Below are 15,244 nucleotides of genomic sequence, written 5' to 3'. Positions count from 1 at the left end.
TTCAGTGTGGCATTTCCTGTTGTCTGCTCTTTGTTTTAGGCCACTTAATCCCACCTAACCTTATCCTTGTCCACACACACACAATGGTCGTTTAATACCCCTCCGTCCGCCGGCGCAACACGACCTAGTACGCATGCGCGGAAAATGCGCACGTCATATTCACCTCCAGTGTTGTTTTGTGTACAAGTTTCAATTAACTGGAATCCAGTGTGCTGTGGGGCCCTATTGTAGTGAAAGTAAGCAATGTGATAAAGAACATTTTATATTAATCAATCTAGGGATCTAGATATCTGGTCAGGACACTCCTCACTCTTTTGCCTTCACCTTCATTGTCCATTCGTTTTTGGTGACTTTATATACTCTGGACCTAGACGTTGAGTCTGCGACATACATGGCGGACAATAACTGATACAGTCTGCATTGCCAGTCCAAAAGCATTCGTCATTTTCCGTTGTCTTCACTCGACGGCCAGGTAATACAAAGCGCACTCTACCTTTTTTATCACATCCACGGGAGCCCACATTGTCGTTGTCACTCCTTGGACAAATGTAGAAAGTCTTTCGGTAAGTAGAATCACAGTTGACCTGGACATTCGAAAGTTCTCTTGTCGTCTGAGATGTGTAGTATCCCAAATAGCTGCAATCGCTTTCTCTTAAGGTAATTTGATTTCCACAAGTGTCTGTATATGTAGAGGGAGGAGAAACACGGGTGTTACTCCCTCCAAGGTCTTAATCAACGCTCAAGTTGTTCATTTTTTTCAAACAGACATTTATTTTCAGCCACGCCTTCTTCTCGTAACAACGATGCCAAATAATGCCGAAATAATGCCGTCAGAACTAATAAGTAAGAAAAACAGAACTTACAATTAGTCTGACATCCAATAACATAAAACACATTGATTTCACATACATATCAGAAAGAAACATACCTCATTGGCCTCACAAACTCTGAGGGAATAAAGTTTATTTTCAGGCCGAGACTCCATTAACGTCTTTCATCAAATGCTTGCTGTCTCATGCTGCTTCTCTTATTCCGTCACATATTAATTGTCCCCCCAACAATGTGACCAAACCGGAACAAAAAATATGTTCCTCTCCAATTTACATGGGTTTTGTAACAAAAATAAAGATAACATATACTTGCATGAAATTACCAAAGGAAATACATTTTTAATCACATTTTATGTAAATATGAACTTATATTTATACATTGTATTTATTTATTCTAACCAACTATGAAATTATATAACATATATACAATGTGCTTCTGTCAGCAGCTACAACGGGCATGTCTGAATGACTCGCCTCCATCTTTCTAGTGTTCACCTCCGATTGGGAACAGGTTGTTATGAAGCTGGATGTGGCGCGTTTTTTCTGATGTCACTTTCTGTGTGGGCCGTGGTCTTTCTGGCGCAACTTCCTCTTTGAACTCAGCTTGTAAACGATCGATGAGTCCATACAAAGCTAAGAGCCGGAGATTCAAGAAATACACGGCACAATAAAAATGATCCAAGGAGAGGGACTTTAAACGATGGGTTGGTGTGGCTGACACGATGCTTAGGCTAAATAATTATTCGTTTATGGGGTTATCCGGCTTAGTGTAGACATAGCTTTAGGCAGCTCGGTCTGGTTACTGTCATGTCTTTTGGATAATTTTTTGTTTTGTTTAGTTATGTTTGGTTTTTGGACTCTTTAGTTTCTGTTTACGCTCCATTGTTTTTGTTTCCATGACAACCCATTAGTTTTCACCTGTCCTCATGTCACGCACCTGTCTCACGCTTTGCACTCGCGCACCTGTCACTAATCATGTCACTGCTATTTAAGCCTGTCTTTTTCTGTTGATCGTCCTGGTGACAATATCCTTACTCACTCTGCTTCATGTCATGTTTACGGTTTCATGCTTAGTTCACGCTGCTTGTTTCATAGTCCATGCTGCCCTGTTCACGTTATCGCAAGTACGTTTTGTTTATTAATGCCACAGTTAGTGTCTTTTGTTTTTTGTCCATAGTTCTGCCTTTGTGCTAGTTTTTGTTTTTATAGCCAAGTTTTGTACTTCCGCCCTTGTGCGCGCCTTTTGTTTATTACTTTTATTAGTGTTAAAATAAAGATGTCATTACCTTCACGCCATGTCCGGTCCAAGTTCACTTCACAACCACCCCATAGTCCACGTCCTGACAGTTACTGGGAAGGAGCAACGAGGCAAGTGGGCGCAATTGGCAATCCTCACGATTCTTAAGCTTTTCTACACCAACAAATCATATTGAAGTTATCCAGGATATCTTCTTTGTTGTCTGGCCTAATTTAGCCAAACATTGAACATTTAGGTTGTGTGGTTGTGCGACGCTGGATGATTACATGATTAGTCATGCCAGAAATTTCTAATCTAGTCATCAGTATGTTAACGTAAAAGGGGCAGATGACCAATCACAATCATGAACATTGTACCGACAACACAGCAACTTACTCTACTCGGGATTGGGATGAACAATTTTTCATAATAAATATGAAGACGATAAAGATAGTCGACTTGCTACGGGAAATATGGTTGCAGCTGCTAAAAACAGGAGAGAAGCTGGAAGAAAATCACTGATACCTGAATTTACTGCATCATTAACAAACAAATAATGTATGCACTGCAGTATACTATTTTATTTTAATGGTGAAGTTGAACATTTTTGTTTTATTCTTTCAATTGCAACCAGGGTGATGTCAAAACAAACGTGCTAGCAAATAAAAATGAAATATAAACATAAATAAAAAAAGAATAAAGAAGGATGCAGGCCACTGGCTAAGAAGCTGGCAGTAATATGAGGGCGACAAATGGAAGGAAATTAATTTCACTTTTATTGGAAGAAACTGAACCAACAATGGATGTGAGAAATTAAGAAATACTGAAAATGTAAACTATTATCAGTCATGTGAATGAACACCATAAGTGCACTGTTTCATCATGTGTCATTCTAAATATTTGAAAAAGCAAGCTTAGTTTATACAGTCCCTCTAACTAAACTCTACAATTTCTTCATAATCATAGATACGATTAAAATGTTTTGCCAGTTTTCCCAAAGACTCTTCCAGTAGTGTCTGCGCTGATTCCACAGATTGTCAGTGATCGTGGAAGTCCTTCAGAGACAACTGATTGGTCAGTGGGCGGTGGTTTCATCGGCTCTGAGTCGGACTGATATTGGCCCTAATCTTGTATCCCCCAATCTAGTTTGCTCCCGTGCAGGTTAGCTTCGTTGCATGAGTTACAAAGGCAACGAATCCTGCTAGAAACTTAAGCAGCGTTGTAAAACTACACTGGACGTTGTGACATAATCCTCAAATTTATCCTGGATAAGCCCAAATCCAGAACTGCACGGAGTAGTGGCATCAAAAAAAGATACAATTTAGAATGAATCGCAATTCTTATTTGGAACAACTCTTAATCAATTAAAAAAAGGAAAATCAAAAATCTATTTGAAACATTTTTTTTGTAATCTGTCCTGTCCAACCACTCATGCAAATCATATTGTTGATGTAAATGATCATATCTGCTGTACATATTTACTTTAGAAAAGAGAAGTGTTGGATACTTCTTATTTGTATTTGACTTCATTAAATGTTTGTAGAATTTTATTGAACAAAACCAGTTTTCTTTTAAGTAATATAGAAATGTATCAGAGCTGTTTTAATGGAAGAATGTAGTTAATCATAGAATTGGCACCCAATCAACATTCCCTCTAAGGTGCGCGCCTGCGCATTGCTCACACGCCCTCTGCGCACATCAAATCTATGCTGCGCACAAAATTAAACCCCATTTGAACTATAAACAAAATAAACAGATAACAATTTGTTCTGTATGATTTTGCAATGCAACTGTGAGTAACAAGCGGCCACAACAGAGAAAACAAAGTTCGTCAACACTGTTAAATTATTATTTCTGTAGAGACGCTTTAAAGAGGGCCGGAATTCCAACCATCACTTTATTGAGCAAAACTGTTTGTCGGCCGTAACCACAACAAAAACATAGTAGAAAAAACTTCTATCTAGCAAAACTGGTCATTGTCTGACGTACAAACCAGGCTTAAACCAACTCTTTGTCATCTGTCATATCGACAGCAGCCGTTCTCTCTCTCAATTTGCCAGTGATGCATTTATGGCCACACAAAAAGTCAGATAACTCCAACACCACACAAAGTTTAAAATCCAGATGGTTACACTATGACTCCCGCAACAGATGTTCTTATTCTACTGTCATTTATTAAGAATGTTAATTTGTCATATGAATATTAATCATGGAATGTTGTTACTAGATTACAGAAATGCTAATAAAAATATATTTTAAGCGGAACTAAATGTGATCTCTGAAAGGAGTACAAATTATTTTGAAAGCTGGACCACCTACACCAGGGGTCGGCAATCCAAAACGTTGAAAGAGCCATATTGGACCAACAATACAAAAAACAAATCTGTCTGGAGCCGCACAAAATGAAAAGCCGTATATAAGTCTTTTAATGAAGGAAACACATGACGTAAGTGTCTATATGAGCTATAATAGCCTAATATCAAGGCTGAAACAAATCTTCTCTGTGCATTCACGCACAACATTAAACTTTTAGTGGACAAAATAAGACAAAGAAGGAGTGGAAGATTTTACATGTATTTTACACTCACTATGGTGAGTTCGAGAACCGCCGAAATTAGTAGGACAAAACGATATTCACCAAATACTCTCATCAGTGAAACATACACACAAACATATTAAACAGTGGTCTTTCTAACAATTGGAAGGTTTGTGTAATGTTTTTCCTCATACAAAAAACATAATACAACAAAAAAAAAAAATCCCCCCCCCCCCATCTTTTTCCATTTTCAATCTTTTTAAAAAAATGCTCCAGGGAGCCACATGCGGCTTGAGAGCCGTGGGTTGCTGACCCCCACCTAGACATGAAACACTATAGCACACAGCTCATGAAAAACAAGATTGTATTTGTTGTATTCATTGAAGTGGGCCAAATAACTTATTTTAGAAAAAAATGTCATGAAAATGACTGCTGTCATTTTATAATTAAAATGAAACATTTAACTTGTTATTAAGTCAGCTTTGGGACAGGTGTGCTGCTGGTGTGTCCATAGTGTGCACGTCTGATGTCGTCACATGTGCTCCACTGAATGCTCAGGGAGTTTTTGCATTTGTTCACACACATGAACGATTAGAGTATATTATCGGACATCTTGGAACATTTGTAGACCGCAAGGAAGTGTTTTAAATGTAGATTAAAATCATTTAGTTCCCCTTTAAATTTGGATATGTCTTTTTGTCTTTAGTTTTGAGCTGTTTCGATGCGACCACTAAAGGTGGGAAATGGACAAAAGCAATCTGAGGTTTAGTCTCACGTGTAAAGAGTTGCAGTTTAGCCTCACTTGTGCACACTCGGGAGAAGAACAGTGCAGAAAAGTCTCCTGACTCACAGCCCATCCTTTCTATTTAAGAGCGCTCTTATTCCACAATAAATAAAACTGCCTCCCACCCGCTGACCCGTCTCCTCTCAATTCCACCTCAGTGCTTAGACTTCCCTCTAAATCAAGTGCTGGGAAATAGAATACAAGAGTAGAGAGAGAGGCCATACACTGGAGTCAGGGAGAATAAACAGACAAAGAGGGAGCGTGTACGTGGAGAAAATGAAAGGAAACTAAATTAGTCCTTTGGTGAGGGATGTGCCCTCTCACCTGCTCCAGTCTTCTCCTCTGTTTTCTTCATAATTCTTCAGAGACCGCCACTCACTTCCAACGCGATTGTATCGTACATTATCAGACGTCTACTGCCGAGAATGTTTTTTATCTAGCTTGACATGCTCTATCTCCCGAGGATAAGCTGGCAGAGCCTCCATACACACACGCTCATGTCAAGACAACTACCTGAAGGTTCAGCTCGGGCTTTCGAGGATGTAAAAGTTGTTTTTTTAAAGGGGGAATTGCTAACGTGGTGCTATTCCGATGATCAGCTCCAAACCTGACTGTACTGAAGTCCTCATTATGTTGTTTATTTGGAGAATGTCTCTTTCATATTCATGCAATGCCATGTCTTGTTGCTTGAGGTGGGAATCTTTGGGCACCTCACGATTCGATTTATAATTGTTTCCCGTAATATATTAATTGGTATATACATTGTAATAAAACCTTTTCAAAACAGCTCGGCTGCTGACGTACAACTCATACGCGCAGTGTTGGCCTAAAATACGTCTGGTTAGAAATGTACCGTATTTTACGGATCATAAGCCAGTACTTTTTTTTCTATGCTTTGAATCCTGCAGTTAATTTATGGATTTTTCTTTGTGAACGGACATCATTTTTCGTATTCAACGAATAGTTTTCATAAACCACCAGAGAGATACTGAAATGGTCTTTTGTTGTTTCTGTCATATTTTGGACGGTTTCCTCACTGCAGGTGAACGTCTCCAGTATTTATTTTTGTTTAGCACCTTGAACCGGATGTACAAGTGCCATATTGTTTCTTCATTTGTCACTCCAAACAAAGTTTGTAAGTTTTACAATATAACTAAAACAATTCATACTTACTAAATAGTCACATATTTGATAGTAGTGTTTTAATGCATATTTTTAAGCGCTATCGAAATTTAATCAAGCTAGCATTCTTAGCATTAGCTAATATGCTAACACTTTTATAATGGCATTATTTTTGCATTGTTTCAGTTTCACAAATTCCTCAGTAAATTCACCAAAACGTCACCGTGGAGTTATTGAGTCTGTTTAGCTGATTGGAGAGCTAGCTTACACAGCTAGTGAGTCCATGACGATGACCTTTGTTTTGTTTGATCAGCCGTTTTACTGCCGCGTTAGACACAGTTTCGAAACAATTATGGTATGTAATTAAACATTGACACAATCCTTCCGTGTAAATAACTCATTCTACACCATATACTCAATATCTGCGGCTTATAGTCCGGTGCGGCTAATATAAGGACAACTATTTTTCTTCTTCTAAAATTTAGTGGGTGTGGCTTATATACCAGAAAATGTGGTATTTCAAAAATGTTTTTTTTTACAAAAATCACAGAACATTAATTAATCTAATTAAAACAATTAGAGCAACCCCAACTCCAACCCTATCCCGGCTTTACAATATTTAGGACATATATTTACAAAGCAATTCAAAAGACATATGAAGACATTATTTATTAAATACAATGCGAAAAAGAGGAAATCTCAAAATTAAAGAGGCTGTTTGCAACATTTACATCGATGGCTAGAGGGCGCTAACTTGTATTTGTATTTTAAGCATTATTTCCCGCTCTCTTACGGCTTATAAGTAGGGATGATGTTCGAAACCGGTTCTCCCGATTGTTTGATAAGAAAAGAACCGATTCCATGGATTCGAATCCCTTTTTGAGAACCGGTTCCCATTATCGAAGCTAATATACCGTATTTTCGAGACCATAGGGCGCACCGTATTAAAAGGCGCCGTGTCAGTTAAGGGTGCTATTTCTGTATTTAACGCATAAAAAAGGCACAGCGTATTTTTGGGCGCAGGCATGGTTAAACATACGCTATCTTAAAACATACGCTATCTTAAAACATACGCTAGCTTAAAACATACGTTAGCATGCATGGACGCTGTTTTAAAAAGGCAGCAGGAGCAAAGCTGTGTTCGGTTGTACTTTATTGAAGTATTTATCAATGTACTCACATTATTTTTTGATCAATCCTCATCCACAAATCCATCAACGTCCTCATCTTCTGTGTCCGAAATGAACAGCGGGGCAAGTTCTGCATCAAACACGCCAGATTCCCTCTCCTCATTTTCAAAGTCAGTCTCGTTGCCCATTAGCATAGCAAGCTAGCACAACAGTAACAGCCGACTTCTCTTGCCCCGTTGTGTGTATGGATTCGCTACCGTGCTGGTCCCCTTCTTCTCCACAGTGTGCTTCATCGGGATGTCGAAAGTGAGTGGCACCTTGTTCATGTTGGTGAACTCAGTGCACACACAACAACCTATCTGGATTCGATAAGAGATTCGATAAGAGATTCGATAAGGAATCGGTTCGATAAGAGGATTTGATTATGGGCTCGAACTCGATAATTTCTTAACGAACATCATCGCTACTTATAAGACACATAAGCGTTGGCCGTTGTTAGCTAATGATAGCGATTTGGATTCATTGAATGTATATTCTATCATAACAACAACATGACTGCCAATTGTTTGTTGCTTCTCTATGACTGCATTTGTATGTGTGCATGCTAGTGATGGTAAATGTGGTTCTTTTTACGTAAATGTGGTTCTTTTTACTGACTCGGGTACCTGTGAGTCACTCACCACGGTGAATCGGTTCACTTGATTTACTCATCACACAAAACGCATCCGCAAAAGTTTGCACGTGGTTACTGCAGGCTAAGGCTCGCTCCCACACGATTCACTCAGCACAGAGCGCATGTGCAGAACAACGCACATGATTGGCGACTGCACAAGTCTCGCTGTCAACCCTCACGAGGCGCATGCGTCGTGACTCGCACATACGTAAAATGTAATTCCATCTAATGACACCCGCTAAAGTTAATACTGCACAACTTCAAAAGTGGCAGTATTAATTCAACAATTGTGAAAACAATTAAAGATAAGTTCACTTAGTCTTGAAAAACACCGGCTTTTATTCACACCTGATTAGCTGGGATAGGCTCCAGCACCACCGCGACCCCGAGAGGTACAAGCGGTAGAAAATGGATGGATGGATATATCCACAGTTGCAATAGTTAACGGCGTTGTTGTTTTTGCCAACCACTCATGTCTCTCTGCCTGTGGGCTCCTCATGCAACTACTAATAATATTAATGCAAATTAAATGAGTTAGCTATATTGCCATTGTGAGACAAATAAAAGTCTGTCTAGCGTATGTTAAGTTAAAGTGCCAATGATTGTCACACACACACTAGGTGTGGCGAATTTATTCTCTGCATTTGACCCATCACCCTTGATCACCCCCTGGGAGGTGAGGGGAGCAGTGAGCAGCAGCGGTGGCCGCGCCCGGGAATAATTTTTGGAGATTTAACCCCCAATTCCAACCCTTGATGCTGAGTGCCAAGCAGGGAGGTAATGGGTCCCATTTTTATAGTCTTTGGTATGACTCGGCCGGGGTTTGAACTCACAACCTACCGATCTCAGGGCGTACACTCTAACCACTAGTGATGGCAGAAGTGCAACAGCGTTTCTGGTTAAAAGGTGGTACACACCGAAGGAAATGCTCACAACTGTCAGATTTTTGAGAGATATTCCCAACATCCGACATCCAAGCCTACACACTAGGGCCATTTTTTGTGTTGCCAATCAACCTATCCCCAGGTGCATGTCTTTGGAGGTGGGAGGAAGCCAGAGTACCCGGAGGGAACCCACGCAGGGAGAAAATGTAAACTCCACACAGAAAGACTCAGAGCCCGGGAATCGAACCCAGGCATTGTAAGGCACGAGCATTGACCACTGTCACACGGTGCAGTCTGTCAACATATAAAAGCAAATTCTTTGGAGAAAATAAAAAAACTAAATGCAAACTGAACAATAGTACAACATTACAATATAATTTAACGTTGCAATATTAAATAAAATAACTTTCATGGGGGACAACAGGCTCACAAAGACGCAAATTCAGTTTTCAACGATTCCTTCCTGACTTGCCGACGTCGATGGTTCTGCTCCAATGACCGGTGAGTTAGTGTCTGTGAATCATCCTTCATCGATGAACGATGATTCAGTGGGACCCATCGTTCACTTTGTAGTACCTTCACTTAGTATCTGTGATTCAGTGAATCGTCGCACACACGCCTAACGGTGACACAGCAAGTGACTCAGCTTGGACAGGAAGTGGAAAGGAAAGTTGATATGGGGCTAATACATATATAAACATGCAGTTAGACTAACAGGGGCATAATTAATTACATGTTACATGGTTCGCGTGGCAGGGGCGAGTCACTGACCGAGATAATAACGATTCTTTCCTGACTCGCACATCACTAGGCCGGTAAAAAATGCTATTACACATACTTAGTAATTCTGCTAAATATAGACAGTTTGAACACAAATGTGTTCTGTTAAACCATTAATGGTAAAATACTGTAAGCGAGCAAATGGTGTTCTTGCTATATTTTTTGCTTTGAAAAGTAACAAAGTTACAATCTTTAATAAAAGGGACGGTATCAATACTAATAATAATATCAATAATAGTTTTTTAGTTTTCATCTATTCATAAATAAAAAAAAAAAAAGCAAAATAAAAAATATTTTTAGTTTGAATTGCTTCTTGAAAATTTTAAATCTATTTAGAATCAAAATAAATGAAACTTGCGATTTCGATGTGAATCTATTTTTTGAACACCCCTACCCGTCACTGTCATTGGTGGAGTTTGTGTGTGTACCATATTTGTCAGACATAAAAGCGAATTTAAAATCTCATTTTCTCAGAAATTGACAGTGCGCCTTATATCTCCAAGCAATGTTATTTGGTACACGGTGTAATGATAAGTGTAACCAGTAGATGGCATTCACACACAAGAGATACGTGTGGACTGCAGGTTGACTGACACCTGTTCAAATAAATGAAGCAAGCCAAAAACGTTGATGTTTCATTGAGAAAATAAAAAATTACACACATCGCTCAAAAATCTGTCAAAATGTTTTAAAAACGAATTTGTTAAGTTATGAAGCTACGATTGTCGGAGCATTACAGCTACTGTAGTCAGAAGTGTTGTGCTTCAAAATACGGGTATTATTATGGTGGGTGTATAAGGACCCCAAAATGGTACGTTTTGTTTCGACCTATAATGCAAAACCAACTTAGTTTTTGCGGTTGTGTATTTGGGATCTGCATAAGTCGTAGTCGATAAGCTCGTTCTTATTCCTCCGTCCTCTTGTTGATGGGCATTCATTCTCCGCTGTTGCCATTTCTAAAATAAAGTAGCATACAGTTCTAACTTATATCATATTTGCCAACCTTGAGACCTACGAATTCGGGAGATGGGGGGGAAGGGGGGTGTATATTGTAGCGTCCCGGAAGAGTTAGTGCTGCAAAGGGTTCTGGGTATTTGTTCTGTTGTGTTACGGTGCGGATGTTCTCCCGAAATGTGTTTGTCATTCTTGTTTGGTGTGGGTTCACAGTGTGGCACATATTTGTAACAAGGTTAAAGTTGTTTATATGGCCACTCTCAGTGTGACCTGTATGGCTGTTGATAAGTATGCCTTGCATTTACTTATGTGTGTGTAAAAGCCGCATATATTATGTGACTGGGGCCGGCACGCTGTTTGTATGGAGGAAAAGCGGACGTGACGACAGGTTGTAGAGGGCGTTAAAGGCAGTGCCATTTCGGGAGAAATTCGGGAGAATGGTTGCCCCGGGAGATTTTCGGGAGGGGCACTGAAATTCGTGAGTCTCCCGGGAAAATTGGGAGGGTTGGCAAGAATGACTTATATCTGTCAGTAGACCAGCTATGGAAGTACTAAAAGCTACCGGTACAACAAAGATGACGGGGGAGTCACTGTCGAAGTGGAGCCATGTAAATAAGACCACCCACAAGGGAAGGGACCGTCAGAAAGCGGCTTGAAGACAGTCCGTTTAATATAATATATGCAACATTTTGACCAAAGAACCACCATTACATGTTATGTAGGCCACAAGGAAGTGTTTTAAATATAGAAAAAAAATAAAATAATAATACGACTCCTTTAATGTGCTTAATAACCCAGTGCGCCTTTATATGAAAAATGCGCCTTATAATTTGGTGCGCCCTATTGTCTTAAAAAATACGGTATTTATCAACAACATAAACAGTGTTGGGTCACGTCCTCCCAAAATGTAATACTGCTTGTTAATTAGTGATTTTGGAGTAATGGTGTGAATGCCACAGAGCATTCCTATTCCACATTTCTCAGAGATCCAAACTATTCCAACAACAAAATATATTGACACGTTCCAAACAACACACATTTTCCATAATCCCACATTTTCTGCGACAAATCGTAAGTGAAAGGGAATGGACAGGTTTGACAAGTTCCACATTCGTCACATTTGTCTGCCAAATCAGAGCACTCTAAAGACTATGGAAGCCATCATACCTGTCGCTGTATGCAGCTGCAGCAGTAGCAGCTGGCTGGGCATATCTGTAAGATGCATATCCGCCCTACAAAAGAGACAATGGATTTAAATCATCCCTAATTGTAAACAAATAAGTAAAGTTTCAACATTTAATCAAATACTCATAAATAAAACATTTAACTTAACTGATGATGCAGTCTATTAACTGTGGAAGAAATACATTTAGATGAGAACTCACATATATTTCTGCCCCATAAAAGCCATCCTGGTAGACCACGCTGCTGACAGAAATAAGAGAGATGATGCATGTTTTAGATGAAATACTTTTTAAATAAAGAGACAATGCAAAATATGAGAGATCTTCAGTTGTGCCTACCAGGTCTTTATTTTCCTAAAATAAAAAGTAGTTGTGCATTAACTTCGACTTGACCTTGAATAACTCCTCAGTCATAACGCTAATGATTTTACAACAATAAATACCAAGAAAGGCAATGCTAGCAGCAGCTACTCATTTTAAAGGGAGGCTGTGGAATTTTGTCACGTTCCACTTTGCAGTTTAAGACAATTCTTGAATGTCTAAAGAACATTTTGCATTATATTAATTTATATTATTATGTGTTGTCTACCTTGTACTTTTTTTTGGATGTCATTGCCTGAAATAAATGAATGAAAAATTAAATGAACATTCCGTTTTCCTTCACCATGTTAAGCGTTTTCATGACAAGACAACACACACAGGTTTTGAGGTTATAGGATCATTTTGATTTCCTGAAACATAATCCAACGTGCTGAGAAGTTAGTCACGAATCAGCTTTTGTGTTACACAACGTTGTGGTCAAAATTGGAATTGCCCCAAAACAAATTTGTATTCTACACTCTACTGCCATCTGGCGGCTAAAGTGGATAGTGCACCCCCACAATTCGTCACGTTCCATGTGTCAGGTAAACCGTGACGCATGGGGCCATATCCAATCCACTTGATTTATATAGCACATTTCAGAAAACAATAGAAGTTTCAGAAAGTGCTGCACAGAAGTTGAGACATACATACCGGGAGAGTCAGTAATATAAAACATTTAACTATAAAATAATAAATATGTCAGAAAAAATAAAATAGACACAACTCTCATGCTGGTTTAAAAGCCGAAGAGAAAAAATATGTTTGAAGACGTTATTTAATACTCATTAAAGAGGGAGCCGTCCGAATATGATTCCCCTTCTTAGTGTAGGCTTAACTCTCTTATGCTTGTTTTTTTTGTTGTGGTATGAAATTATCAATTTTTCCGATCCAAACATTTAAACATAAACTAGCTGCTAGCTGAGAATGGGCCTCCATTTATTTGTTAGATCAATGTTAATGTTCTTTAAAGACAATTGTTACATTTGTGGAAAAATTGCAAGTAAAAATGTGTGTAGCAGTACCTGTAACTGTTGAAGACCTCTGCTCTAAATTGATGAGCACCAATCAGGACAAGACATTTTCTACAATATATAAAGCTATGAAGTATTTCAAATAATTGTAATTATTTGTTGTAATTAATTACAAAAGCAAATCAACATCCTTAAAACGGGACCATTCATCATGTTTTTATGTATTGTTTCCCACACTAGTTACTTTTTTCATTTCCTCTGCAGATACCTTTGACTTCCTGCACATGGCATATCATTCGCCAATAAGTGGCGTCCAAAAGCACAGTGGCTGCGGCGGAAAGGCCGTTCCTCTTCGTGAAGTGCCATACACTCTTAACCACGATCTGCTGTTGCCGTTTCTACTTTTGCAGTCTTTTCATTATTGCCGCCTCATTACCTTGTCTTCCTCCCAGGCACATTGATCCACTCCAGCTGCACATTTTTGCCCCGCATTTCCTATTGTGCTCGCTTGTTTGTTCCTTTTCCGTGGTGCTCTTTTGTTTTTTTTTATTCCCATGTCACCAGTCCATACCTGATTTTTGTCCGTTGGTCTATTCCTGAACACTACATTAAAGTCTGTATTTTGCCAATTCTGCCTCTTTGTATCACACGGTCTTATCTACTCCAAATGTACACTATCAATCTCCTATCTTTTCACAGCCTTCTGCCTCTCATCTGCATTTCTTGGTCTTTTATTATTTGTGTCAGCATCATACAGACTCTCAGGCATCCAAACCCCCCGTCCCCCACACACACACTCTTGTATTTGTTACCTTTTTGAGACCTACGAAAAATGCCTCCCTCTTTAGGACCACCTTTTCTAGATATATAAAGATTAGTATTTACAACATTAATAATACATACATACTATGCAAATATAAAAAAGCTTGTTGGGAAAAATGAGTTGGAATTTCACAAGAAAAACTTAGAATTTTGGCAGTATTATAATACAAGTCCTCATATTACTTAACGCAAGTCCAAATTTTGCAAGAAAAACTAAACGTGTGCAATATTATGATACAAGTTAGCATTTTACTCAATATCAGTCGCAATTTTACAAGAAAAAGTTTTAAATTTTGGCAATTTTATGAAAAGAGTCGTGATTTTACTCGACAAAAGTCACAATTTTATAAGAAAACTTACAATTTTTGGCAATATTATAATAACAATCGGAAATTTACTTGGCAAAATTATGACAAGAACAACAAAAAAAGTGAGGATTTTTATGACAAATGTCACCATTTTGCATTAAAAAGTAATAATTTTACATAAAAAAAGGAAATAATTTTACGAGAAAATATTGCAATATACAGAAATTGTTCCCAATTTTATAAGAAAAAAGTCAACACATTTTGAGAAAAAGACTGCTTTTAGTAAAAAAAATAATTTTTTGTTTGTAATTGGTTTTTAATCTTCATTATTTACTTCATGTTATTACCGTATGTCTCTATATACATATTTATTTTATTTGTTTTATTAATTTTGGCTAAAGGGGGCGCATTTCAATTTCTTACACACACTTGTTGTTACATATGTTGACCAGAGGGGGAGCACTAAGAATTTTTACACACACTTGTTATTTGATATGTTGACCAGAGAGGGAGCACTTTTAAAACCGACACACAGGCAATTTGAAAAATCCCTCCTTTTTGGGACCACCCTCATTTTGATAGATTCCACCACCAGGTATGCAAGTGAGACATTTTCTATTAGATGCAATGGTTTTCCGTATTGGGACCATGATTTATGTCCTAACT

The 15,244-nt window shown here is 38.5% G+C and overlaps 1 protein-coding gene across 10 annotated transcripts in view; it reads right to left on the bottom strand.

Moving 5' to 3' along the window:
- rbfox3a (RNA binding fox-1 homolog 3a) overlaps positions 1 to 15,244 on the bottom strand; it is a 1,185,382-nt gene that overhangs the window by 87,382 nt on the left and 1,082,756 nt on the right. For 6 of the 10 annotated variants that reach the window (XM_062056431.1, XM_062056424.1, XM_062056433.1 and 3 more), the window contains 2 exons: positions 12,316 to 12,358; positions 12,098 to 12,162 (listed from right to left, as the gene is read on the bottom strand). In XM_062056431.1, the coding sequence (XP_061912415.1) occupies positions 12,098 to 12,162; positions 12,316 to 12,358 (108 nt within the window). The remainder of the gene's footprint in view (positions 1 to 12,097; positions 12,163 to 12,315; positions 12,359 to 15,244) is intronic. The other 4 variants (XM_062056429.1, XM_062056426.1, XM_062056434.1 and 1 more) reach the window with 1 other exon arrangement.

The sequence above is a fragment of the Entelurus aequoreus genome, linkage group LG08 (assembly GCF_033978785.1).
Source record: "Entelurus aequoreus isolate RoL-2023_Sb linkage group LG08, RoL_Eaeq_v1.1, whole genome shotgun sequence".
Lineage (NCBI taxonomy): Eukaryota > Metazoa > Chordata > Actinopteri > Syngnathiformes > Syngnathidae > Entelurus > Entelurus aequoreus.
The sequence above is the reverse complement of the archived record's forward strand: the minus strand, read 5'-3'. Positions and strand labels throughout refer to the sequence as shown.